Here is a 24,852-nt window from a genome sequence, read left to right on the forward strand (position 1 = left end):
GAAGATGATCTGGATCAATTTTTGTGACAATCGGTGCAACGGCCTAGGACGAGTTCGAAAAAGTAGGTTTTACGAACAATTGAGAATAGCGAAAAAACTAAACCTTACGATTTTTGAATTTTGGTGTCCATTCAACTCGGCATAAGCCAAGGAATCAGAGGAAAAAAAAAATTTTGTTGTGTGGCTTACGGTTCAAACGTTATTAGCATAAATCTTTTGAAAGTTTGGACAAGTGGTGGCGCTAGAGAGTTTGAGTTAGAGACTCCAAACTTGCTATGGTTAATGTTGGGACTGTCCTCTATCAGTGTGCAAAATTATACAACTTTCCCGCAAGCGGTTCTATGGGCTGCCATAGACTTGCGGCGGAAGAGGAAGAAGAAGAAGAAGAAGAAGAAGAAGAAGAAGAAGCGGAATAATAATAACCTCTGGTGCTTGGCCCCTAATAACGCCAACGGATACAATAGGTGCCACCGCACCTCTGGTGCTTGGCCCCTAAAAAACGAAAAAAAGAAAAAAACAGCTGTGGATCATTCAACACAGTGTTAAGAGTCAAGTGTATGTAAACTTTTGAACAGTGTCATTTTTATAAATTCAACTGTTATTTTCTCTTGTGGACTACATGTAAACATCTTTTATGTGAAATATCTTATTCAGGCCAGTACTAAATAAAAAATAACATTAATTTGTATGATCCCTCTTATTTTGGTAAAATAATTAAGATTTTGCAGATTCTGAAAGGTGTGTGTAAACTTTTGACTCCAACTGTATAGAGGGTGGAATATTTCGGCATGTTAGACAGACCGCAAAGCGAAATACTAACAAAACACTCAGAACACCATAGCAACAGCACAACTTTTGCACAAGATTTTCTTTAGAAAATCTATTTTTAACTTGACCTCATGAAATGTGCTACACTATCTGATACATTTTAAAACCTGTAATGCATCTCAAATCTGATCAGTCTGTCCTCATAGTGATTTTGATCATGTAACTCATGTTTTGATCTTGGAAAAGTGCTTTTAACTAAGACGTTGAATTATTTATTGAATTTCTTTAAATAAAAAGAGTCTGTTAAATAGCAAAAATTCAAACCTTTTCATATACTGAAAAAGTTATCATGTGTGAAAACTAGTGGCAAAACCACATTCTCTTTTTTTAAGCATGCATGTACTAAGATAAAGAACAAAAATGGCAGAGCATATGTGCAAACTCATAGAAAATAACCAAAACAATCCAAGGTTTTTATTTAGCACAGTGGCTAGATTAACAAATAACCAGATGCCACCCGGTCTAAATATTCCATTACAGTTTAATAGTAATGACTTTCTTTACTGATAAAATAGATAACATCAGAAATAAAATAACCAATGTAGATTCTACTGCGTCTAATATGTCAATTTCTTTCGTCACACCCAAAGAAAAACTGCAGTGCTTTACAACTATAGGACAGGAGGAGCTAAATAAACTCATCACTCTGTCTAAACCAACAACATGCCTATTAGATCCCATACCCACTAAATTACTGAAAGAATTGTACCTGTAGCAGAAGAACTGCTTCTCAATATTATTAACTCGTTAACTGTAGCCTCTTCTTAAGAAACCACAACTAGACCCTAATGAACTGGCAAAATTCAGACCCATTTCTAATCTTCCATTTATGTCTAAAATTTTAGAGAAAGTTGTATCTGCTCAACTGTGCTTCCTACTTGCAAGAAAATGATCTCTATAAAGAATTTCAGTGCTAGTTTTACTTGATCTTAGTTTTGCGTTCGACTCTATAGATCATGACATGCTAATAGATCGACTACAAAACTATGCGGGTATCCAAGGGCAGGCTTTAAGATGGTTTAGATCCTACCTGTCAGATCGCTAACACTTTGTTTATTTAAATGGGGAGTCATCTCAGTTATCACCAGTGAAGTATGGAGTGCCACAAGGATCTTTCCCAGGTCCTCTGCTATTTTCAATATACATGTTCCCCCTTGGTAATATTATTAGAAAATACAGGATTAGTTTCCATTGTTATGCTGATGATACTCAACTGTATATCTCAACCAGATGAAACTTCTAAATTATCGAAATCAACAGTGTGTTAAAATGTAAAAGATTGGATGACCAATAATTTCTCCTATTAAATTCAGATAAGACAGAGATATTACTTATTGGACCAAAAAAACAGTACACAGAATCTTTTGGCTTACAATCTGCAACTACACTGTAAAAAACAATTTGTTGAGTCAACTTAAAATAATTTGTAACCTGGCTGCCTTAAAACTTTAAGTTCAGTCAACTCAAAAAAAGTTTATTCAACTTGAAATGTGAAATTATACTAAGTGACGACTTAGATATTTGAGCTGACTCAACAAATTGTGTTTTTTATTTTTTACAGTGTACACCGATGTACTGTTACTTCCACTATTGTCAAAAGTCTGGGTGTTATATTAGACTGCAACTTGTCTTTTGAAAATCATACTTCTCATGTTACAAAAACAGCATTCTTCCATCTTGGAAACATATGCAAGCTGTTTTTGATGCAGAAAAGGTAGTTCATGCATTCATGACCTCTAGACTGGACTATTGTAATGCATTACTAGGTGGTTGTCCTGCATCTTCAATAAACAAGCTACAGATAGTCCAAAATGCAGCTGCTGTAGTCCTTAAATATGATCATATTACCCTAATTTTAAAGTCTCTGCACTGGCTACCTATTAGGTTCCGCATCAGCTATAAAATATTACTTCTTACTTATAAGGCCCTTAATAGTTTAGCTCCTGCGTACCCATCTTCTACCACGCTACAATCCATCACGCTTGACAAAACTCTGGATTTTGGTAGTTCCTAGGATCCACAAAATCCACTAAAGGAGGTAGAGCTTTTTCACATTTGGTTCCCAAACTCTGGAATAACCTTCCTGATAACGTTCAGGGTTCAGACACACTCTCTGTTTAAATCTAGATTCTTTTTAGCCAAGCATTCAAATAATGCATCTCATAAACGTTTACTGCAGTTATATCTGATCAAATGCTCATTATTAATCTTTTAGCTCTGGTTGAACAAATCTTTCTTTGCTTGGTTTGAACAGCAGCTATGCTAATTACGTTCCTATTTGTTCTCTGTTTCTGCCATGGGATTGACATCCCGTGGTAACTAGGAATTCACAAGCTCCAGTCTGGATCCAGAACACTTAAGAAGAGATAATGCCAACCCCTCAGAGGACTTCAGATGATGCCAACCCTGAAACAACATACGGCATTACCGAATTTTGCTATTAATTTATAGTGTTCTTTGTCTGTTTGATTACGTCATTAATTGATATTTACCATACATCTCGGCCATACTTGACATAGTCACCACTAGTAAGCTACTACTAAATATATTGTAAAAACTTTAATTTGTTGTAAAGTTGCTTTGCAACAATATGTATCATGAAAAACGCTATACAAATAAATTTGAATTGAATTGAAAAATGTAGCTCTTGACTCTTGACTCCCTCCCTCTAGTGATTATAGTGACATTTGACTACAATTTGAGAGGCATTCAAGCACTTCTAGCACATACTGTATTTAAAACCCCTTTGAATTATAAAATCTCTTGATAAACACCTAAACTAATATTAAAGCCTGGGTTTATATACAGGGAGATGGTAATATGTCATTAAAAAATAACTATTTATACATAAAAATAATTGGCCTTGAAAAATTCATTCTGAATTCAATGAAACCAACAGGCCTGTAGTGATCAAAACTTTCTTCCTCTCAGGTGCAGAAAGACAAAGGAATGAGGAAGTGATAAATCGTTGAGCAATCAGTCACTTCACATAGATGCATTACAGGGAAATTGAACTTGCTCACACACAAGCCATAGAAACTGACCTGAAACCAAAGACACACATGCCATATAGGTGAGTGCAATTTCTGATTCATTATAATCAGCTGGTATTGTAAATATGTTGTAAAACACATGAAATTTTGTAAGGAATATACAATTTAGTACTTACAGTCTGCAGATTCTCTTGGCTTTAGCAAAGCGGGGCAAGGCTTAAGAATGATACATTCTTCTTGAGTGGGTGGCGGAACCTGTTTGTGCGTTGCAAAAGCTTTGTAGTCGTCTACCTCCAACTAAAAACTGTATTTAAATAAACAGGTGCAACTGGTACATAAAGTTTTTGGTAAGAATGATACAACTGTAAAAATGACAATGTTAAATTACAATTTACAGACATATCAAGGTTTACATTTGATTAAATAAGTAATAGTTACTCATTAAATAACAGTAAGAGAGAGAGTGAAGTAAGATATGCCAGTGTTTGGTTGAGCCACCCTGTGTACCTAACTAAACTGTGCACAATTTTTGTCATGTGATTTTATTTAGGAAGTCATTATCATATTTAGCTACAGAGAAACACAAAGGAAGCATGTAAAAAGACACACACACACGAAACACTCATACACATTGACAGTTTACGGATAAATAAAAATCACTGGCAATGTGAAAATCCACTTCACTTAAAAACAAAACAAAAACAACAACATTACATATAGGTTTTTTTACACTGAAGAAAATATTTAACCTCACAAAATGGGGAAATGCAAGGAGGAAGGATTCATATCTACCAGAAACATGGGTGGAATGTAAAATAGTCTCACCAAGACAAAAACTTCAGCTTGATTTTATTTTTTTTTTGTAAGAAAATACGTAGATGTGTCATATTGCACATTACATTATTCACTCTCTTTAAATTCCTTAGGTTTTATCCTCTTTTACTTTGCTTAATAACCAAACTCAACTGCATAGCAACATGCTAAAACCTAACAACTGCCCTGGTAACCAGTCAAAGAACCTAAGATTCATAACAGAGACTTTAGCAAGTGCAAGCACCACTCCTTTTATTTAACATAAAACTTTTTGACCTATGTCATGTCACTTCCTTAGAAAAGTCCCTCTTAAAGGTGCTGTATGTAAGTTTTTGACTCTTCTTAAGCCAAAAAATAACATAATATGTAGACATTTGGGAAACAGGTTATGTTTACATAACTGTTTCTCTGAAAAATAATGCTATAGCCAGGACGGAATTGCAGTACCCATTTCAGCTGCTAACTGGCAATATAACATACTGCACAATGGTCTAACATTAAAACACAGTAAATCAACTCATCAAATTACAGTGCAAAGCTCGTCGCGTGTCCTTAATCTGGCAAACCCGCATGAGCGTCGAGTCTGAGTAGGAGGAAGCAAGAGAAACAGCTCTCTCCAATATTTTTAATTTGGACTGCAGTACCCATTTCAACCGCTAGCTGTCAATCTTACATACTGCACCTTTTACACAAAATAGTTATAGTTCACCCAAAAATGAAATTTCTGTCATTAATTACTCATCGTCATGTCGTTCCAAACCCATAAGACCTTTGTTCATCTACAGAACACAAATTAAGATATTTTTGATGAAATCTGAGAGCTTTTTGACCAGACAGCAATGGTACTACCACGTTCAAGGTACTCGTGTGAATACGCATCAACAAGACTGACAAGGAAGAGAAGAAATTGTTGAATGAGTTTGTTATTTTTGTTTTCTTGTAGCTTCATACATTTTCGCGTATCCAGACCTTCAGATTGACGGCAGAAGGTCTGGGAACCTTGGCCGCTTTGAATGGCCAAGGTCCGCCCAAGATGCCATATGACTGACAGGTAAAGCAACCAATCACATTTCAATTTTGTTGCGCTTTAAGTTTAGGTGCATGGAAATGTCGCCACAATAACAGACCGATGTGTAAAACTCTCTGACATATTTTAAAGATTCTATACCGCAAACTGTTTGTGCAAAATTTTGCACATACTTTTGACAATCTATTGTTTAGTTGATCCTGATAAGCGTTCGTCATCATGCAACGCAACGGCTTTCTTCTTTTATGAGGGGGTTTTCTGGAAATCCTGTATAATTTAACCAATCCGATGACAACTTCGAGACTCATGAGGTGTTTTCAGCTAAGTGTGCCATATGCATCAGACGTTCAGCCAGCAGTCCGTGGGTGTGATTCTGAGGCTGAGACTATCTATGCAGGGTCAGAAAGTTCTCAGATTTCATCAAAAATATCTTAACTTGTGTTCCAAAGATGAACAAAGCTCTTAAGGGTTTGGAACAACATGAGGATGAGTAACTAATGACAGAATTTTAAATGTGCTCATGTTCCCTTACATTCCAGCATCCATGGAGAACAAGTGGGATGCACACCAGCAACAGGAATCTTGCTCAGATAACAGCCTTGTATTTATTTGCAAGTTACCAGTCAGGGAAGGTTTCCAGTTACTGGACAGCCAGGAGCCTGTTCAGATCAAACTCCCAGCACAATGCACCGTCCACCAGCTTCGTGTACGTCTGTGTATGGTAACACAGGAGAATAACAGACTTCCAGAGCCATTTGCACTTCTGGACCCAGAACGATACAGTCTGTTATACCACAAGGAAGATGAGTGGTATGAAATTTATGACGATTATCAGGTATTGAAAACTCTGGATGCACCCTGGTTTCAGGGTAACGATGGCCTTCAGACGGTCTGTGTCACCGTGCTGGCTCAGAAAAGCACCTCTAAGGAGAGAATTCGCTTTCAGGGTGTTTTGAATGAGCTAATCGGCTACGATTTGGACTCCTCAGATACTAATCGTTTAAGTGAGCTAGGCTATACCCGAAGAAAGTTTGCCACGCCAAGAAGGGAAGAACTGAAAAAACGTGACCCAACAGCTTATGCCACTGAACCATGGGTAACTTCCACAGCGCTTCCAAATGATCGGCAAGGTCACCTTCTGCAGATCCTCTCAGTGAATCTTTATTATAATAGTTCAGTCCTTTCTATAAAAGCTGACCTGACAAATACCCCTTGTGATCTCCTCAAAATTGTCTGGGAATCATTGCCAAAGGAGGACTTGTCATTCGAAGGATGGTCGGTTGATTATGTGCTCAAGGTGTGTAGCAGAGATGAATTCTTAAGTGGAGACTTCCAGCTTTCTGACTATTTGTGGGTCAGGCACTGCCTTGAAAACACACTGGAGCTTCATCTCTCAGTGGTTGCAATATCATCCCTTCCGGAAGACACAGTAAGTAGAGAGTACTGGCCACTGGTGGACAGTCTAACTGGTCTTTCGAGCTCCCACGAGGAGCTTTCCATCAAAGGGAAGAAAGTAGAAGACATTGTGATGATTTCCCTCTGGGACTGTGAGAGAAAGTTCAGGGTTAAACTCCTAGGGTTTGACATCCCAGACCTCCCACTTAAGGTACCACCATTTGTCCATGTGGAAGCCACCATAATCTATGGTAAAAAGATTGTGTCATCGGTTTGTGCGACTCTAAAAGAGTTCACAGATGAAGTGCTGTGGAACACATGGCTGGAATTTGACATTCTGATCAGGGATATTCCTCACGGAGCTAAGTTAGGCCTCACAATTAACGCTAGTACTTTTGAAGGCACATCAACTAAGGACACAAAGTCGAACTCCTCTAAAGTATCCGATTACCAGAAAGGAAAAGGGCAGGTATTATACTTTGTAAACCTCCAGTTGATTGACCACAGATCCCTTCTTAGCCAAGGCCCACACACTTTGCACATGTGGCCTTTCCCAGAATGGGACGAAGAAGCATTTACTTACGAAGCGGACAAGCTGTCCACCGCCACTAACCCTGATATAGCCAAAGCAATGGCAATTACCTTCATGCTGGATCGCTACAGCTTTCCCGTTGTCCTGCCATATGGCAAGAGCTCTTCAGGTAGTAGTACATCTCCTGTTTCTGACACACTGGACCTCTCAGGAGAACCCAGACTCTCCTCACCATTCAGTGAGGGTTCTCCAACAACACCTTTCGCCAAGACAGATTGCCTCAGAAGGCTTAAAGAAGAAAGTGTCCACTATGCCTCAAATTTACCTCAGTTTCTTCGTACGATCGACTGGATGATGCCAAGTGCGGTCCAGGATGTCCACTGGCTGTTGAGTCACTGGGGACCAGAGGATATGGAGCTGCCCGTGGCCCTTGAACTTCTGAGTGTGGATTTTGCAGACATGAAGGTCAGAAGATTGGCGGTTCAAAGATTAGAAATCCTATCCAATGATGAGGTACTTAAGTACCTGCTGCAGCTGGTCCAGGTAAAAAGTTATACAAGTGTATCAATCTGTATAGTGTCAAAGTTCTATCTTAGAACTCACAGTTGGAGAACTGAGAAGCAAATTCTAATAAGGCATGTCATTATCTGTAGACCCTTAAAGTCGAACCATATCATGATAGCTGTTTGGCAAGATTCCTTCTCAAAAGAGCACTAAGGGTGAGTCATGTTTCCAGCTGTGCCTGCTTCATTAGAGGATGATTTTCACTTCTATCTATCAAAATATTCATTACACCATTTCACCTGTCAGAAGATAATGGTTAACTATGTACTATTACCATTTCCTGAAACACAGAGCAAACGGATCGGACACTTCTTTTTCTGGTATCTGCGGAGTGAGGTGGCAGGATGTCCATTTTTCCGTCAGCGTATGGCGGTCATACTGGAGGCCTATCTGTTGGGCTGTGGAGAGGCAATGCTGACTGAATTTCAGCGTCAGGTACAAGTGGTCAATTGCCTGCATGACGTGGCTATAACAGTGAAGGAGCTCTACCCAGACAAAACGGATCTTCCATCAACAGGTAAAGTTTGGACAACTCTTCCCTGAGTATTTTGTGTTATATAAAGTACATACAACTATATAATCATGTATGTTTGTTAGCTCCTCAGAAGCTGCAGGAGTTATTGGAGGAGTGCAATTTACCCTCTGACTTCCTGGTGCCGTTCGATCCCCGCGTCAGAGCAGGAAGCATCATAGTAAGTTGATTTATCTGTAGATATAGTTGCATATGCATATGCTTGATTGACGGTTTCAATGAAACTTGCATCAAAATATCTGTTTTTGTGTGCGACCGAAGAAAGTAAGTCATACAGGTTTAGAATGACATGAGGTTAAGCAAATGATGGCAACATTTTCATTTTTGGGTGAATTATCCCTATAACTCAATCTGTTTTTCACACAGCTAAAAGACTGTAAAGTGATGGCCTCTAAGAAAAAGCCGCTCTGGCTTGAGTTCTCCTGCGTACAGTCAGAAGTTCCATCCTCTCCTCCTGTCGGCATCATCTTTAAGCATGGAGATGACCTCAGACAGGACATGCTTATCATTCAGGCAAATATAAACAACTAGCAGCTATTAAAAAACAATTGACTGATTTTCACTAGTAACCACAAACCAAACTTGGAAATGAGAGTTTTTTAAATGTTGTTTTTCAGACTCTAATGGTCATGGACTCTATTTGGAAAGAAAAAGGTTTAGATTTGAACCTGGTGCCTTATGGATGCATTTCAACAGGATATAACATAGGTAATTATCAGTCTCTCTCTTGTTCTTATAACAGAATAGCACAGTGAGAGCGCTTAAAATAATCAAGAAATACTGACAGACCAGCAAAAATATAAACAACAACTAATTAATCGCACATTTTTTTGTCAAATGTATTGCGATTAATGCCACCTAACATTACATTTTTTAAATATACTATTTTATTGCAATAATTTCAAATCTTCAAATAAATGTAGAAACAATATAAAGACAGTATATTTTTAGTATTTGTTCAAATATGACTGAGTGAGTATAACTGATACCAATATTACTGGAAATGTTCTTTTTTCCCCCCCTAATATTTAACCATTGACTACAGCCATTCAACATTATAGCACAATTGCAAGTTTTTCAAAAAACATTTCTTAGACTTAAATTAGATTTTTTTTTAATAAATATTGACCTCTTTTTTCCCCCAGATTAAGTAAAAACCTTGGACTAGTTCTCAAAAGTAGTTTTTTTTTTTACATCTTCTCAATCATTTAACAAAAGATTTGATTGACAGCAGTGGTTCTTGAGGCAAAGTTGTCTGTAATAAGAAGTTCAATTGTATGATACGAATATTGTGAGTATGTGCAAAAATCCACGCAACATACAATCATTTACGCCCTTGACAAATGCGATATTGCCCCCCCCAGTGGCTGATTTCTTTCCAATTTTTCAAAGACCTTTGGGGTCGTGAGTCAAACAAGTCCACCAAGTTTCGTTCCAATTGGCCTCCGTTAATCTTGTCTAATGGTTGCTCAAACTTCATCTGCCAATGGCGGCCAAGTTTTTTGAGATACGTAAATGTCCATATAGACACTTGTGGCACTTTGGAACAAGACCGTACACTGCGATTTTCACGTTAATAGGACAAATTGTTGCGATTGTTGCGATGTTGCAAAATGTGATTTTTGTCCTGTCACCTCCAAGCTCTTACATGAGTTTGTGTTCTGAGTTTGGCGAAGATATCTCATTTCGTTTAGGAGTTACAGGCATTTTACTAAAAATCGCCCCTCGCCCATTTAGAACGTTTTGGTGTCCCTTTGTGACAGTGAGTCGAAAGTTCTACAATTTTTTGATCATTATTGATATTCAATTTCCAGAAAATCTTGCTGTATCGGTTTGGTTCCAATCCTCGAAAAACCTAGGACTAGTTCGCAAAGTAGATTTTTCAAAAAAATCCAAAACACCTGAAAATTACACCCAGCTCACGCTTGAATCTGGAGCCAAGGATTCCAACGACATAAGACACTTGAGTCTGCAACTGACGGTTTAGGAGTTACGAGTGATTTCGTACTTTTGATCACTGTAGCTCCCCCCGTCAGGCTGATTGGGGCCTTGGTGACGTTGTCGGTGGTTTGATTATTACCATCCCTCCAAGTTTCAAGTCTCTGTGACTTATGGTTTGGTCTGCATGATCAGTTTTACATGGAGATTGCTGATCTTGGCCATTCTGACAATTACAATAGGGTTTCAGCGCTATGTGCTTGAACCCCTAATAACCAACAAACAGATCAATGGACTGTTGTCTCTAACTTACTATTCAACTTTATATCTCATATGTCTTTCACACAGGAATGATTGAGATTGTGCGAAATGCGATTACTATTGCCTCAGTTCAGAGGAGCCAAGGAGGAGTGGCAGGAGCTTTCAAAAACAACGCCTTGTATGACTGGCTTCAGAGGAAGTGCCTATTCCAGGAAAAAGTAAGCAGATATACTGTACTAACAGTATGTCATGTGAGCTGCATTCTTTCATTCTACCAGGTGTTCTTTCTATAGTGTATCTACAGTCTGACAAGCAGATATTTGATCATTCTCTTCCTTTTGTCTTGAACATCGGTGCAACAGCACTTTCAAGCTATGGAGAAGTTTGTAAACTCGTGCGCCGGCTACTGTGTAGCTACCTATGTGCTGGGTATAGGTGACCGCCACAATGACAACATTATGATCACTGATCAAGGTAAAAGAACAAGTGTGCATCTGACATAACAAAAGAAAATTGTCACGTGATGTAATTACTGAATTTGCAAAACCAGTTAATGTAGTCGAACATATAACAAATAAATGAACCATTTCAACTTCAGTCATGGTCTTGTTACATCGGGTTACTAAAATACAATTCATGTCACATATTTGACAGCTACCATCCATACAAAATGTTCAGAGCATTATGGGTAGATTTCTAGAGAGGTTTCAATAACACAGAACATGTCTTGAATAGATGGACCAGTATTTTACTAATGTCCACATGGAATTGAACTAATGTTTAATCATCAATTCTTCTCAGGGAACTTGTTCCACATTGATTTTGGTCACATCTTGGGCAACACTAAGAGTTTTCTGGGAGTGAACAGAGAAAGGGTGCCCTTTGTCCTCACGCCTGACTTCCTGTACGTAATGGGAAGGGTGAAAGGCCGTCCCAGCCTCTACTTCCAGAGATTTAGGGTAGGTTCTGTTACACGGTTTCTCTTTGAAATTGCGACCAGTGTTGCTATTGTTATTTTTTATTTAAAAAAAATCTAAATACTGAGAAAATCGCCTTTAAAGTTTTCCACATGAAGTTCTTAGCGATGCATATTACTAATTAAAAATGATTATTTTGACCCATACAATGTATTTTTGTTTATTTCAACAAATATACTCATGCTACTTAAGACTGGTTTTGTGGCCCAGGGTCACATTTGAACAAGTCAACAAAATACTACAGTCATATTCTAAGCTCCAGTATCTGTTCTTTCTCTAGGACACCTGTATCAATGCCTATCTGTCCCTCCGGGCTCAGTCTCGCCTTCTTGTCACGCTCTTCTCTCTGATGCTGCTCACAGGAATCCCTGAGCTCAGCATGTCACAAGACATGCGCTACCTGCGAACTGCACTGCAGCAGGATCAGGGAGAGGAAGAAGCTCGGAATCACTTCCTGCAACAAATTGCCCTCTGCGAACAAAAGGGTTGGACTGTCCAGGCAAACTGGTGGTTTCACTTGATGGCGGGCATTAAATAGAAAACATAAAGAAACTATGTACTTTTCTGACAGATAATTTAAAGGGAACATAAATGAGGTCTCTTACTGAAATATGTAGTAGAAAACATATGAAAGCTTTACGTTATTTTAAAAAATCCAGATCGTTTTAGACATATTTTGGACTATGTGGGGTGCAATTATTTCGATGCACACATGTTGCTATTTTTACCGCAACACAACTCGAAAAAATAAAACACTGAGACGATGCCACATTGTATGGCTTTTAGTTGTAATTTTCAGTTGAACGGCAACAAGACAAGCGATGTAAGTCTTCACTGTTTTCCTAACGATAAGAAGAGGAGTAAAGAATGGGAAGATGCCGGTGGATGAATAAAACTTCCTAAAGACCAGCGTCTTTATTCGCTCCACTTTAGCCCTGATGCCTTTGAGGATTTTAGTAGACCACACCTACTGAAAGAGCTTACAAATGGCAGAGACAAGAAACGCTAGATGCCATCCTGGCAGGATGTAAACATGCTTACGCTTGTCATGACGCTGCAGCCAATGAAGGAGTGTCTCAGCATGAATTTCACTCAAAATCTGGAGCATTTAGACTCCTTGTGGGGGAAAATTAAAGGTATGGCATTTGGTTTAAGCCTACACTTATATCCATCACCACATATAAGCTCTTTCAGTAGCTGTGGTCATCGTATCAGTATTTTATTTTCAGAGTTGTGTTGTGGTAAAAATAGCAACAGGTAGTGCTAGTCGCTCACTGAGTGCAACCATTTGACATCATTGAAATAATTGCACCCCAATTCTTTTTGAAATAACGTAAATCTTTCATGGGTTTTCTACTACACATCAGTAAGAGACAACATTTACGATATATTAAGCCTTACAAGTCTTAATACCCAAGGTTCCCTTTAAGTTAGCAAAACGATGCTACGTGCTCTCTGCATGCTACAGCTTCTTGGAGTAAAAATGTTTGAGACTCGCTGACTTAAAGAAACACAAAATTGAAGATCTGTCATCATTTACTCAGCCTCATGTCATTACAAACTTGATGTGATTTCCTTTGCTAAGCTGAATACAAAAGGAGATGATTGTCAGAATGTTCACGCTGCTCTGTACTATGAAAGTAACGGTGAATTTTGGCTGAACTACCCCTAAATGTTACATTTTGTCATGCAAATTACACGGAAAACAATTTCGTGTTTAATATAGACAATAAAGTTTGTTTGCTACTTCACATGTTTTTTTTTTCCATTAAACACTCAAGAACCTTGAGAAGTAAGAATAACACACCAGGAAATGTAAACATTGCAATCACATGCTCTCCAAAGAGTACCATCCTGCTATTTACAGTAGTTGCCTTTAGAGGGCACCCTGGCCCACATTCACCTCACATGCACTGGGTCATGAGACAACGGACCCAAAAAACACGTTGCTTGTTAACAATAGACTCTGAGATAAAACAGTTTCAGTTCTTGTTAACAGTACTAAAAGTACAACACAAAACGCAAAATTCCCAGCAAAGGCCGTGCTGTGGAGTTTTTGTGGCTGTTTGTGAGGCTAGGGAGAGAAGGGAGGGGTGTTTGGTGGGTGTAGGGGTGTTTTCAAAGCCAGCAGTTTGGGGGGCATGGGCGGGGGGCTGTCAAGTCTGTCTGAGAGACTGTTTCCAGACAGACAAGCCTCCATGCTTCTCTTAGCTTTTCGTCTCACATCCACTGCATCCTGTTTTTCCTTCCTCGTCTTTTATTAGTTTAGGTATTTTTCACTATTTGCACGTTTTTCGTTTTAATCAAGTTTTGTCTATTTATTTCACTCTTCCTCGATTCCTCTTTCTTACGCACTCACATACACACAAACACACACGCACGCCAAGACGGCATCACTGTGTTTCTGACAAGGATGAGCACATGGTCGTCCCACACACTGGCTGAGTGTCTTTCTCGGGACTGTCTGTTCTTCACTATAAGAGCTCTACGAGAATTTTGAATCTTTGTTACTGCACTTTATGAAAAGGTAAGACTATTTACACGTTGAACGTTGATGAATATATATGCTACAATTTATAAAATGTCTACATTTTATTTATTTTTTTGGTCTTTAAATACAATGGCTTTCAGCTGCTGATTCAACATCTTCCCTCAGACACAGGTGAGTGTTTCACAGACATAAAGGCATTCATTCTATCATGTTATAAGAAACTATATCCATTATTACATATCTTCATAATAAGTAATTAGATTATAATATAAAAGTGTTAGAAAAAACATGGTTCTCATGAACTAAAAGCTAATATTTTTAGGTAATATGCTGTGATTCAAATATTGTGTTTTACACTTGATACACTATAGGTATTTTGGTTCAATTATAGTGAATCAATTTCCGAACTATAGCATTGCTTTACACTAAATCCTCTGCCTGACGCCCTGCATTTAAACCCACATGGATTTGTGATCATATCCTATCGCCATGTGCTCTCCTTGAGGTCACGCCCTCAAAAAAAAAAAAATCTATATCTGATTCAACCTGCTTTTTTATAATTGAGAAGCTTCAGTAATTACTTTAGGGTGTGTCAAGTCAGTGGGCAAGTCAGTTCATATCTTTTTGAGTCCTGGTTACTGGGTGCACGTGGAGGACACAGTCAAGCAGCAATGGTTTCCAGTGCAGAAAAGAGCACTGACCTAGTTCACGCCAGACAGAACAGCCAGACAAGCCTCCAGCCTCCCCACATCATCAAAAAGGAAGCAAAAGCATTAGCATTAAAATAAATTTTAAAAAGCTGTAACATCTAGACTCAACTAGGGAAGCAGGTAGACTTAACATGTAACATATACTTGTGCCGTCACACATCCTTGTGCTGTCACTTATGATCACATCATTTTGTTTTCCTCAATTGTAAGTGCTCATAAATGAAATGAAGTGACATTTCTACTCATAATAGCACTGAAACTTGGTTTTGTGAATTTCTATTTCTCAAAAGTTAATGTGCATCATAAAAAGACATGCCAGCTGATTCCTGGGGCAAATGCTAAAGACTCAAATCAAATTCTATTCCATTTTGTGTGTTTTTAATGACTGCAGACGTTTTTTTTTGGGTACACACCACAGGTGTGTCTTTAATCAAATCTGTCTTTTCAGGTTAAGTACAGGTGTGGCTAACTACATTCAGCTAAAACTGACAGAAATACAGCTCATTAGCCTCAAGGGTTAATCTTAAATGATCATAAACCCTAAGACACATTCTTTTTGCTTACAGAAGCGCACATATTGCATATTTGAAAATATTATACAAAAACACTGATATCAAACACTAATTTTAAAGGGCAAAGACTTTAAAGTAAATAGTTGAAGCTATATCACAGGCTATCTCAAACAGAATATTATGGCCATTAATAACTAATTAACACCATTGAAACTTCCACCATAACTGATTTGAGATGAAACATCTATGGTTTCGTGAAGAACCTTTAAAATGCACCTTTCAAATGCACAAAATGGAACCTTTGGAACCTTTGGAACCTTTATATTTAAGAATGTGGTTTAAGGTATTTTAAGGCGACATTTACACTAGTGCATTTTTGCTTTAAAACGCATAACTTTTGCTACGGTTACGCCTGTCATTTACACTTTTCCGGCTTTTCAACCCTCGAAAAAGGAGACTTTACCCTAGTGTGTTTTTGTTTTAAAACTGTTTTAAAATGAAAACGTTCATCATCTACACTGCCGTTTTCACTATGTTCCAGAAAGGATCTCCATCCACACTACACAACCGAAAACGCATGTCACATGTCCATTCATAATGAGCATGATATTATTGTTTACATGGGTCGTCAAGGATACACAGAGCGAATGTGGGCAGCCATTACATCGTTTTCAAAAGTCTCCGATTTGGTCCGTTTACACTGAGGCTACATTTACACTAGTGTGTTTTTGTTTTAAAAGCATAACTTTTGCTACGGTTACACTTGCCGTTTACACTTCTCCAGTGTTTTTGACCCTCAAAAACAAAGACTTTAGACTAGTGCGTTTTTGTTTTAAAACGATGCTTAATAAAAACATTCGTCATCTACACTGGCATTTTCACAGCGTTTCAGAAACGATCTCCATCCACACTACACAACCGAAAACACATGTCATATGACCATTCATAATGAACATGATATTATTGTTTACATGGTTGTCAAGGATATGCAGAGTGAATGTTTCAAAAATGTTTCATTTTCAAAAGTCTCCGTTTTGGTCTGTTTTACACTGAAACACAACCCAGAGGTTTTCAAACTAAAATGGGATCTGCAACATTTTTGGAAGTCTCCGTCTTTGAGCGTCAAAAACGCCGGAGTAGTGTAAACAACAGACAAGTAACCATTGCAAAAGTTATGCGTTTTAAAACAAAAATGCACTAGTGTAAACGGGATCGCGTTTCAGTGTAAAAATTACCAAAATGGAGACTTTTGAAAACGATGGCATGGCTGCCCACATTCACTCTGCGTATCCTTGTCGACAAAAAAAAAATCACTCTCATTATGAATGGTCATTTTAAATTATGAATTTCATTTTAAAATGTTTACACTAATGGTTATGTCATTGTAACAACAGACATAACCGTAGCAAAAAATATACGAGTGCGTTTTAAAATGAAAACGCACTCGTATAAACGTAGCCTTAGTTTGAAAACTCCGGGGTTGTGTTTGCGGTGTGTGTAAACGGGCCAAAATGGAGACTTTTGAAAATTATGGTGTAGCTGCCCACATTCGCTCTTCGTATCCTTGATGACCAGCGTTGGGGGTAATGTATTACAAGTAACACAAGTTACATAATATTATTACTTTTTCCAAGTAACTAGTAAAGTAATGCATTACTTTTTAATTGACAAGAAAATATCTGAGTTACTTTTTTCATATAAGTAACGCCAGTTACTTATATGAAAAAATACCATTTTATTAACTGATGTCTTTGCTGTCGACCAAAAATTACTCAAGATAATCTAACATTTGTTTTCCTTTTTTTTATTGCTGAATAGTTGATATTTTTCTTCTGCGGTCTACTGTACAGACGTGAATTTAACTTTTCTCAAAGCCTGAGGCTTTTGGTGTGAAATAGCTTTTACATTTGCCAAAAATAGAACTTTTTATATTAAAAACAAACAAGCAAGCCCTGCCCGGATTTAAAAAGTAACACAAAAGTAAAGTAACCCATTACTTTCCATAAAAAGTAACTAACATAATTAGTTACTTTTTGAGGGAGTAATTCAATATTGTAATGCATTACTTTTAAAAGTAACTTTTTCAAAAGTCTCTGCCGGAGTAATGTAAACGAATACACTAGTGTAAATGTAGCCTCATTGTGGCAGGAAGGTCAAAACAGAGTGGAAAAAACAGGTGTTTTAAACAAAAACGTATTAGTGTGAACAAGGCCTAAGGTGCCTTACCAGTTTTATTATTTGTTTTTATCTTGACAGTCAATCATCACTAAAAGGTGTCATGTATCACAAAGGTTTATGTTAAAATAATTCTAAAACTCTTTTTTGTGTTCTACTTAAAAATGACAGCATACAAGTCTGGAACAACATGAGGGTGAGTAAATGATGACAGAATTTTCCATTTTCGGTGAACTGTCCCTTTAAGTGTCTATGTATTTATTTAAGTTTAAATAATGACTGAAGGATGTTATTTCAATTTTATGTATAAAAATGATGAGAAATAAATAAAAGTGATTTTAAAAGCAATTAAAATGTGTTTAGAAAATGTGCTGGTTATTTCACATGTCTCACACAGATCCGTTGCCATGCTGATTCTGGGAGGTCACCTCTTTTCAGCACTGATGGTCCATGGCTAAGCTGCTATGACACACCACAGCGTCCTTCAGAGAGGCCCTCCAATTACCACAGAGACACACCAGCCACCAAAAACAATGTGTATGCTATGTATGGAAAGGTCTTCAGGAAGCAATCTATAAATAAGTATGAGTAAATAACTGGAAGAAGGCTCTTATGCTCATTAGCAGACATGTGTTTGTGACTGTAATTGGAATTCAATTAGCTCAACCTTTTAAATGCATTCATGTCATTTTGTTTAAAAGCTATTTTTAAAAAAAGTCTTCATGCTTCTACCTTTTGTAGCGTGACTGATTTCCTCTGGTGTTCAGAGTGGACTGGGGTTTTCTAGCACCATTTGAAATCGGTCGTGCTGAAAGGTATGGCGTCCCCTTCGTATGAGCAGACCGCAGACCATTTTGTTGATGATGAAAAGACAGGAAATGGTTAGGGCGAAGTTTAAAGCTGTTGACCTATTAACCACTCAAGCCGGGTCAGAAATGAACTTTTTACCAGTTGTCCAACACATAGATCTATTTATTTAGTGTCTTGACCTGTAGATTAGGGGTCAACCGATTATCGGCCTGGCTGATTATTAGCTGTGATATTAGACATTTTTATGATTATCGGTATAGGCCATTTTTAAAACCTATTTGCCGATAAAATTATTTTAGAAGCATTAAAAGAAAGTTTTTGTTTAGCCTTGTTATTCTTAATTTTGACCAGACATATGCCGAAATATTCCTTATTGACCTTGAAAAACACAAATCCATTCATTACATTCTGATTTTAAAAGTTTCAACCTTATTTCTGATGTTTCCATTCTAAGGTTTTAGTTTTCTATTACAGTGTTTCATTAAATTACAACAGACAGGGAATTAAAATCTATATATGGTCACAACTTTACCATAGAAGATTTTTAACATGCGTACCAAAGTCATCAGCATTTCATTTCTATTCACTGTCTATTACAGTAGGACACAATTCTCTTTGTCCCATCAGTGTCCCTCTTTTTTCACTTATCAGCTTTAGGATTAACAGGACATGTTTGGACCCGCAATTCTAGAGTCAATCATTAAACACACATGCACACGTCACTTCTGAGCCAACACATACTATCCCACAATCCCAGGACAGCAGAGGCGAGTGTCAGAAGGGATGGGACTCTATTTGTCCTCATTCCTAAGAGGAATCAGGTGCATTCTGTCACCTGGGTTACAAGATCTCCATGGATGTCACAGCCAACCCGCTGCCTGAACTGAGTGGCACGGCCCCACCGAGATCGATCCCAATCTGATCCGGAGTCAGTCAGCTGGATGTCCAAGCTTTCTAAGAGTACAGAAAGAAAGTCACAGATGAAGACAGGTAAGAATACATGCCTATTTTTACTGTATTTGCATTTTTCCTGCTAAAGTTTTGGGTGATGTCATAAGTTCTGCTTTTCTTACATTTTCTTCTTCTTTTTTTGAGATTTTACAAAAGAGGGCAGGTGGATGTATTGAGTATTTGTTTTTTTTTTCCTTTGTCTGGCATAACATTCTCTCTCTGTTCACAGTTGTGCTGTCAAAACTTGTTTAGAAAGATGGAACACAACATGATTTTGGAAAACGAACTGATCGAGGATGACTGCCATATAAAATGCAAGCGATACCTGATCAGGTGTGTGTTTTTTACTAATTGTGGGCCTTAAGTTGATTTATAAATCGAAGAAACACAGTTTCAGATGATTTAATTGATTGTTTAATTGTTTGATCAGCTGGCAATTTGTCTTTCAGTTTGTTTGGCGAATCAGCCGCAGAGTATTTTCTCAGCCCTTCCTCTTGCTCGAAGGAAATCCCCTCTTGGTTTTCCCAGCTAAAAGATGACATGAAAGGTATTTTTTTTTTATTTTTACAGATGTTTAACTATTTGCAAAATAGATTTTTGGGGTATATGTATTTGTTTAGTGCAAAAACATAAATATTTTTGCAAAAGGTCAGTACGATTTTCTTAATGTTTTTGAAAGAAGTCAAAAATGGTCAAAAATACAGTAAAAACAGTAAAATTGTTAAATATTACAATTTAAAATAACTTTTTTTTTTATTTTCTATATTTTTAAATGGAATTTTAATTATTACTTCAGTCTTCAGTATCACATGATCCTTCAGAAATCACTGTAATATTTGATTCCCAAGGAAAATTTCTTATTAATATCAATGTTGAAAACAGTGTTGCTGCTTAATATTTTTGTGGAAACTGTGATACTGAACTGTGATTTTTTTTTCAGTATTCTTTAATGAATATAAATTTCAAAAGAACATTTATTTAAAATAGACATCTTTTGTAACTTTATGTCATTACTGTCACTTTTGTTCAATTTAATACATCCTTGCAAAATAAAAGTATTAATTTATTGTTAAAAAAACAACAGCAAAATTGTATAGTGTACATAGAAATGTGCCTCATGTATAGTGTGTGGGTCAATCTGGAAGTTTCTGGATTTGTAAAATGCAAAGATATTTAAGTCTGGTCTTTGTTATTAGATCACACGAGTGCAGTTACCCTATGGGATGCTATGAGACAACGTTCTGCACTGATACTGCAAGAATCAAACACAGAGCCCTCGATGGAAATTACAAATGAGGTCCACTTACACCTGACTCCATCAACTCTGAAATCCCAAAATTAGTTTTACTATGAGACAACCAGCAATGTAACACTTTGCTCTTCTTCAACAGATTGTGAGAAGGGTAACAGACTGGAAGACACTAAAGAAACAAGATCATCTGATGCACCTAGCAGGAGTGAAATACATGTTCCGTCGTGCTCAACGTAACCAGGCCATCTCAGCCCTCCTTCTACATCATAACCCACTTTTTGACTATATGATAAATAATGGACTGAATTGATTCTTGTCCATAACACATAATCAATCGAATGAGCACACGGTAAGGTGAAACAGCAACTGAAGGGGATTGTGGAAATCAGGGATATGTCTCAGATTAGACATTTAGGACATTCCAGCACTTTTATTGTTCTGTTTCCCCATTTAAAACTTGCACAGACTTGAGAAATGAGTCGGTTAAAGTGGTGCACTGTGGTAGGTATTTGTACTTGATGTTCACTACCATCGGGGGGGCAGCAGATTGTAAATTTGGCCTGCAGTCTCACTATTGAAATAATTCTTCTTCTCTAGCACAATGGTTTTATTATATTTACCCAAAGTAGTATAAAAAACATTATAAATTGTATGTATTGTCATCTGTGTCATATTTTCTTTAATGCATTTAGCATTGTTTCTTCCATGTGAATCTATCACACACAACCCACCAGTAAATTACTATTATTATACAAGGGCTCTTTTTTTCTTGCATACCATTATCTCTGCTGTGCCTCGCTCATGTATATCTCTTCAGGTGTTCAGCCTATAAAAAGCCCTAAATTTGTAGTGCTTGAATCCTATGCAAGTATGCATATGTTAACGCCTTTATCAGCTCTTCACTAAAATATTAGTTATCACATTCATGCACAAAAACATGATTATTAAAATGACAAACTATGAAATTAATGTGTAAATCATTTTTTAAAGTGACTATGCAACAGAGATACCTGTTAACAGGTAAGAAGTCATGTGAGAAGAGGCAATGCCTCCAAGTCACTGCGATTGGCTGATCATGCTGTCAGTGCATTAATTCCCGCCTCATTTTGACAAACCATAAATAGGCCTAAATGCCTTAGCTTGTGAAAATAAAGTGTTTTCGTGACACATAATCAGTTGGCGGCACTGAATGTAAACAATGTCACTGAACCGAACGGAACTTGCAAATTCCGGGAAAAAGATTTGGAGTACTATAGACTGCCAAAAGATATAACAAATCAAGAAGAAGAGTGCAATAAACTGTCTGAGGAACAAAGGGGCGTTTGTGGTTGACCAAACTGAACCAGGATTTCCAGGGCAAGAATCTTGACATTTGTGTTTGTTCTTATTATTTCCAGTCAGGTAGGTGAAATATTAGGCCATCTTTACCACCTATTAACTTTAGTTTGTCAAACTATTGCGCCCTTTCCTGCTTACTAAGTCCTTCTCTATATGATTTAGCAGTTTCCACGCGCTTTTTCCCAAAGTTTAGGCAGCAGAAATTAGCAGAACAACGTATTCAGTAGTACATTAACTATGCCATCAATGTTGTTATTTACCTCCGAGTATCTCCAATATGGCCGCGCATCCGGTTAACCGACCAAACCGTGCAAACATTGTTGTACCAATTACAAATGAATAAACTTGCTCAGTTGGACATTAACACTTTTGGTCAATTACGATCTGAAGAGATCTTGAAATTACCTGAAACGTGAAGTGATCTGGGTTTTAGCACATAAATAGGCCGTTTAATTTAAGAGTTGCAGGATGTTGTATACATTTGTAAACACGCACAAACTGGTGAAGAGTTTGGTGCAGTTTTGTTGTAACACGAATATCGTTTTCTTGTTGATTATTAATGCAAGTCATAAGCTTTAAACCTGGAATCCGTTTAAATATTGAATAAAAATAAGCAACTGAATACAAAACGACAAACGCAGAGGAGACTTTGCCTCCTTATTTCAGAAAATCACCACTCTCATGTTAAAAACGGCTGTACACGTTAAATTTGTCATTTGAGGACTATTTAAAACACAACGCATGACGTCGCCATACAAACACACTCACCTGTTTATAATACAGTAAGAAAAACCCCGCGTGGACTCCTCCTTCAGAAGTGAACTGTGCATGTGAACAGGTGAACGCGCAGCTCGCGAGAGGAGCGCTGCTGCTGCTTATGAGAGTCAACACACAGGTACGAGTTAAATCTCTGCTGTCTAACTTTGTGTTTTGATTATTTACATGCACTTTTCCCGGTTGTAATCTTATTTTTAAAAGTTTACTGGTTGAAAACTCTTAGTAAGTACGTTAGCGACGGAAACTGGACAGCCCTGTAGTTTATATGAACTTGTCATATCAAGTGCAATGCTGCACATTTTGTTCCTTTGGTTTTACTAATTTATTTGTATCTGTTGTGCATTTGGTTTTACTAATACGTTTAGTTTATGTCGTGTGAGAGATTTTTTGTGATTTTTTTTAGAGTTTTAGTGTTTACCATAACAATGCGTTTAATTAGTTGTAATAGAAGACACTATAAGGGTCGTAGCATTTTCATCTCTCTGTTTGAAGTGCACAAACCCCTCATGAAAACACATTCTCCTTGGATAGAAATGGAAAAAGCATGCTCAGACAGAGAAAGAGAGGCAAATCATTTGTCATATGGGACTGTGGATGGAGATCTGTCATAAGAATCAGTTTAAGTACAGTGGCCGTGAAAAGAAAAATGACCTTCATGTTCTGTTGACAGTTTCAAAAACACATTGCAGAAAGATGCAATAAAAGACATTCAGTTTTTAAACTGACAGGATTGAAGTACTGCATGAATGACAAAGTACAGTGTGTACATAAGCTACATGCGTACGTTACAATATGTGTCCCTGGACCAAAAAAAAAGGGGGGTCGTAAGGTTCATTTTTATTAAAATTGATTTATACAATTGAAAACTGACTAAATAAGCTTTCCATATGGTTTGTTAGGATAGAACAATATTTGGCTGAGATATAACTATATGAAAATCTGGAATCTGAGGGTGCTGAAAATCAAAATATTGAGAAAATCACCTTTGTCCAAATTAAGTTCTTAGCAATGCATAGTACTGATCAAAAGGTTTTCATAATCATACGTTTTGGTATATTTATGGCAGGAAATATACAATATATTTTTATGGAACATGATCTTTACTTAATATTCTAATGATTTTTGGCATAAAAGACAAATCTATAATTTTGATACAGTGTAACCCATACAGTGTACTGTTGGCTATCGCTACAAATATACCTATGCGACTTATGACTGGTTTTGTGGTCCAGGGTCACATATACTAACTATAAAGCATTTAATCATGTATATGGGGTCCCAAATATAAGTAATGTAATTGCATACGGGATAGTTGATGCATGTAAGCAATGAATTTTGTTTTCATATTATTTTGTTATTTTCTTATTGGTTGTCATAAGAAACCATAAAGTATTGGAGTGTATGTTACTGATTATATTAAATGGGCCTTGGAGTCTTTCAAACAGCAAACAGAAGGTTAAGGTTAGACTGTGAACTCTGTGAATTCTGTCCTTGAACTGTTAGGATAAGTGTGTATTGGATAAGTGTGTATTTTTCAGTTTATCACATTCAGAGACCTTCCATGTTCCCAAACATTTCCTCCACACTTTCTTCTGAATGTAGGAACAGCTTTGGAATGTCATTTCCAAACCTGTTTTCTTTCCTTTCTTTGAGAAATGTCTTTTTGTCATTATGTTGGAAGTCAGTGGTCACCAAAACAGTTTTGGGACCACAATTTATCAAAATATCTTCTTTTGTATTCTGCAAAAGAAAGAAACTTATACAAGTTTGGGAATGATGACAGAATATTAATTTTTGATTGAACTACCTCTTTAAAGGAGAAGTCCACTTCCAGAACAACAATTCACAAATTATTTACTCACCCCCTTGTCATCCAAGATGTTCATGTCTTGCTGTCTTTAGTCGTGAAGAAATTATGGTTTTTGAGGAAAGCATTTCAGGATTTTTCTCCATATAATGGACTTCATTGGTGGCCC

General features: G+C 37.2%; 3 protein-coding genes across 3 annotated transcripts in view; all 3 read left to right on the forward strand.

The window, feature by feature from the left end:
* Positions 1 to 3,811: 3,811 nt before the first annotated feature.
* Positions 3,812 to 13,611, forward strand: si:rp71-17i16.5 (phosphatidylinositol 4,5-bisphosphate 3-kinase catalytic subunit gamma isoform). Its single transcript, XM_051096419.1, has 11 exons — positions 3,812 to 3,901; positions 6,201 to 8,131; positions 8,242 to 8,307; positions 8,444 to 8,669; positions 8,750 to 8,844; positions 9,051 to 9,197; positions 9,302 to 9,392; positions 10,971 to 11,101; positions 11,246 to 11,357; positions 11,685 to 11,842; positions 12,141 to 13,611. The coding sequence occupies exons 2-11, from the start codon at positions 6,206 to 6,208 to the stop codon at positions 12,396 to 12,398; spliced, it is 3,210 nt and encodes a 1,069-aa protein (XP_050952376.1). The 5' UTR covers positions 3,812 to 3,901; positions 6,201 to 6,205; the 3' UTR covers positions 12,399 to 13,611.
* Positions 13,612 to 19,441: 5,830 nt separating this feature from the next.
* On the forward strand, positions 19,442 to 21,726 carry si:rp71-17i16.6 (uncharacterized protein LOC100148415 homolog). Its single transcript, XM_051096420.1, has 5 exons — positions 19,442 to 19,548; positions 19,739 to 19,842; positions 19,959 to 20,056; positions 20,706 to 20,806; positions 20,901 to 21,726. The coding sequence occupies exons 2-5, from the start codon at positions 19,766 to 19,768 to the stop codon at positions 21,069 to 21,071; spliced, it is 447 nt and encodes a 148-aa protein (XP_050952377.1). The 5' UTR covers positions 19,442 to 19,548; positions 19,739 to 19,765; the 3' UTR covers positions 21,072 to 21,726.
* A 1,164-nt stretch (positions 21,727 to 22,890) lies between these two features.
* The window catches only part of lamb2l (laminin, beta 2-like), a 58,873-nt gene continuing 56,911 nt past the window's right edge, over positions 22,891 to 24,852 (forward strand). Inside the window, exon 1 of the mRNA XM_051096416.1 lies at positions 22,891 to 22,994. The gene's annotated coding sequence lies outside the window, so the exon portion shown is untranslated. The remainder of the gene's footprint in view (positions 22,995 to 24,852) is intronic.

The sequence above is a fragment of the Labeo rohita genome, chromosome 23 (genome assembly GCF_022985175.1).
Source record: "Labeo rohita strain BAU-BD-2019 chromosome 23, IGBB_LRoh.1.0, whole genome shotgun sequence".
Taxonomy (NCBI): Eukaryota; Metazoa; Chordata; class Actinopteri; order Cypriniformes; family Cyprinidae; genus Labeo; species Labeo rohita.

What these genes read in the sequence shown, in the direction of transcription:
- si:rp71-17i16.6 (XM_051096420.1), top strand. Translation starts at nt 19,766, where the DNA reads ATGGAACACAACATGATTTTGGAAAACGAACTGATCGAGGATGACTGC. An exon ending in GCTAAAAGATGACATGAAAG is followed by an intron (nt 20,057 to 20,705) that starts GTATTTTTTTTT and finishes CTTTGTTATTAG; the next exon opens with ATCACACGAGTGCAGTTACC. An exon ending in CGATGGAAATTACAAATGAG is followed by an intron (nt 20,807 to 20,900) that starts GTCCACTTACAC and finishes CTTCTTCAACAG; the next exon opens with ATTGTGAGAAGGGTAACAGA.
- si:rp71-17i16.5 (XM_051096419.1), top strand. Translation starts at nt 6,206, where the DNA reads ATGGAGAACAAGTGGGATGCACACCAGCAACAGGAATCTTGCTCAGAT. An exon ending in ACCTGCTGCAGCTGGTCCAG is followed by an intron (nt 8,132 to 8,241) that starts GTAAAAAGTTAT and finishes CATTATCTGTAG; the next exon opens with ACCCTTAAAGTCGAACCATA. An exon ending in CATTATGATCACTGATCAAG is followed by an intron (nt 11,358 to 11,684) that starts GTAAAAGAACAA and finishes AATTCTTCTCAG; the next exon opens with GGAACTTGTTCCACATTGAT.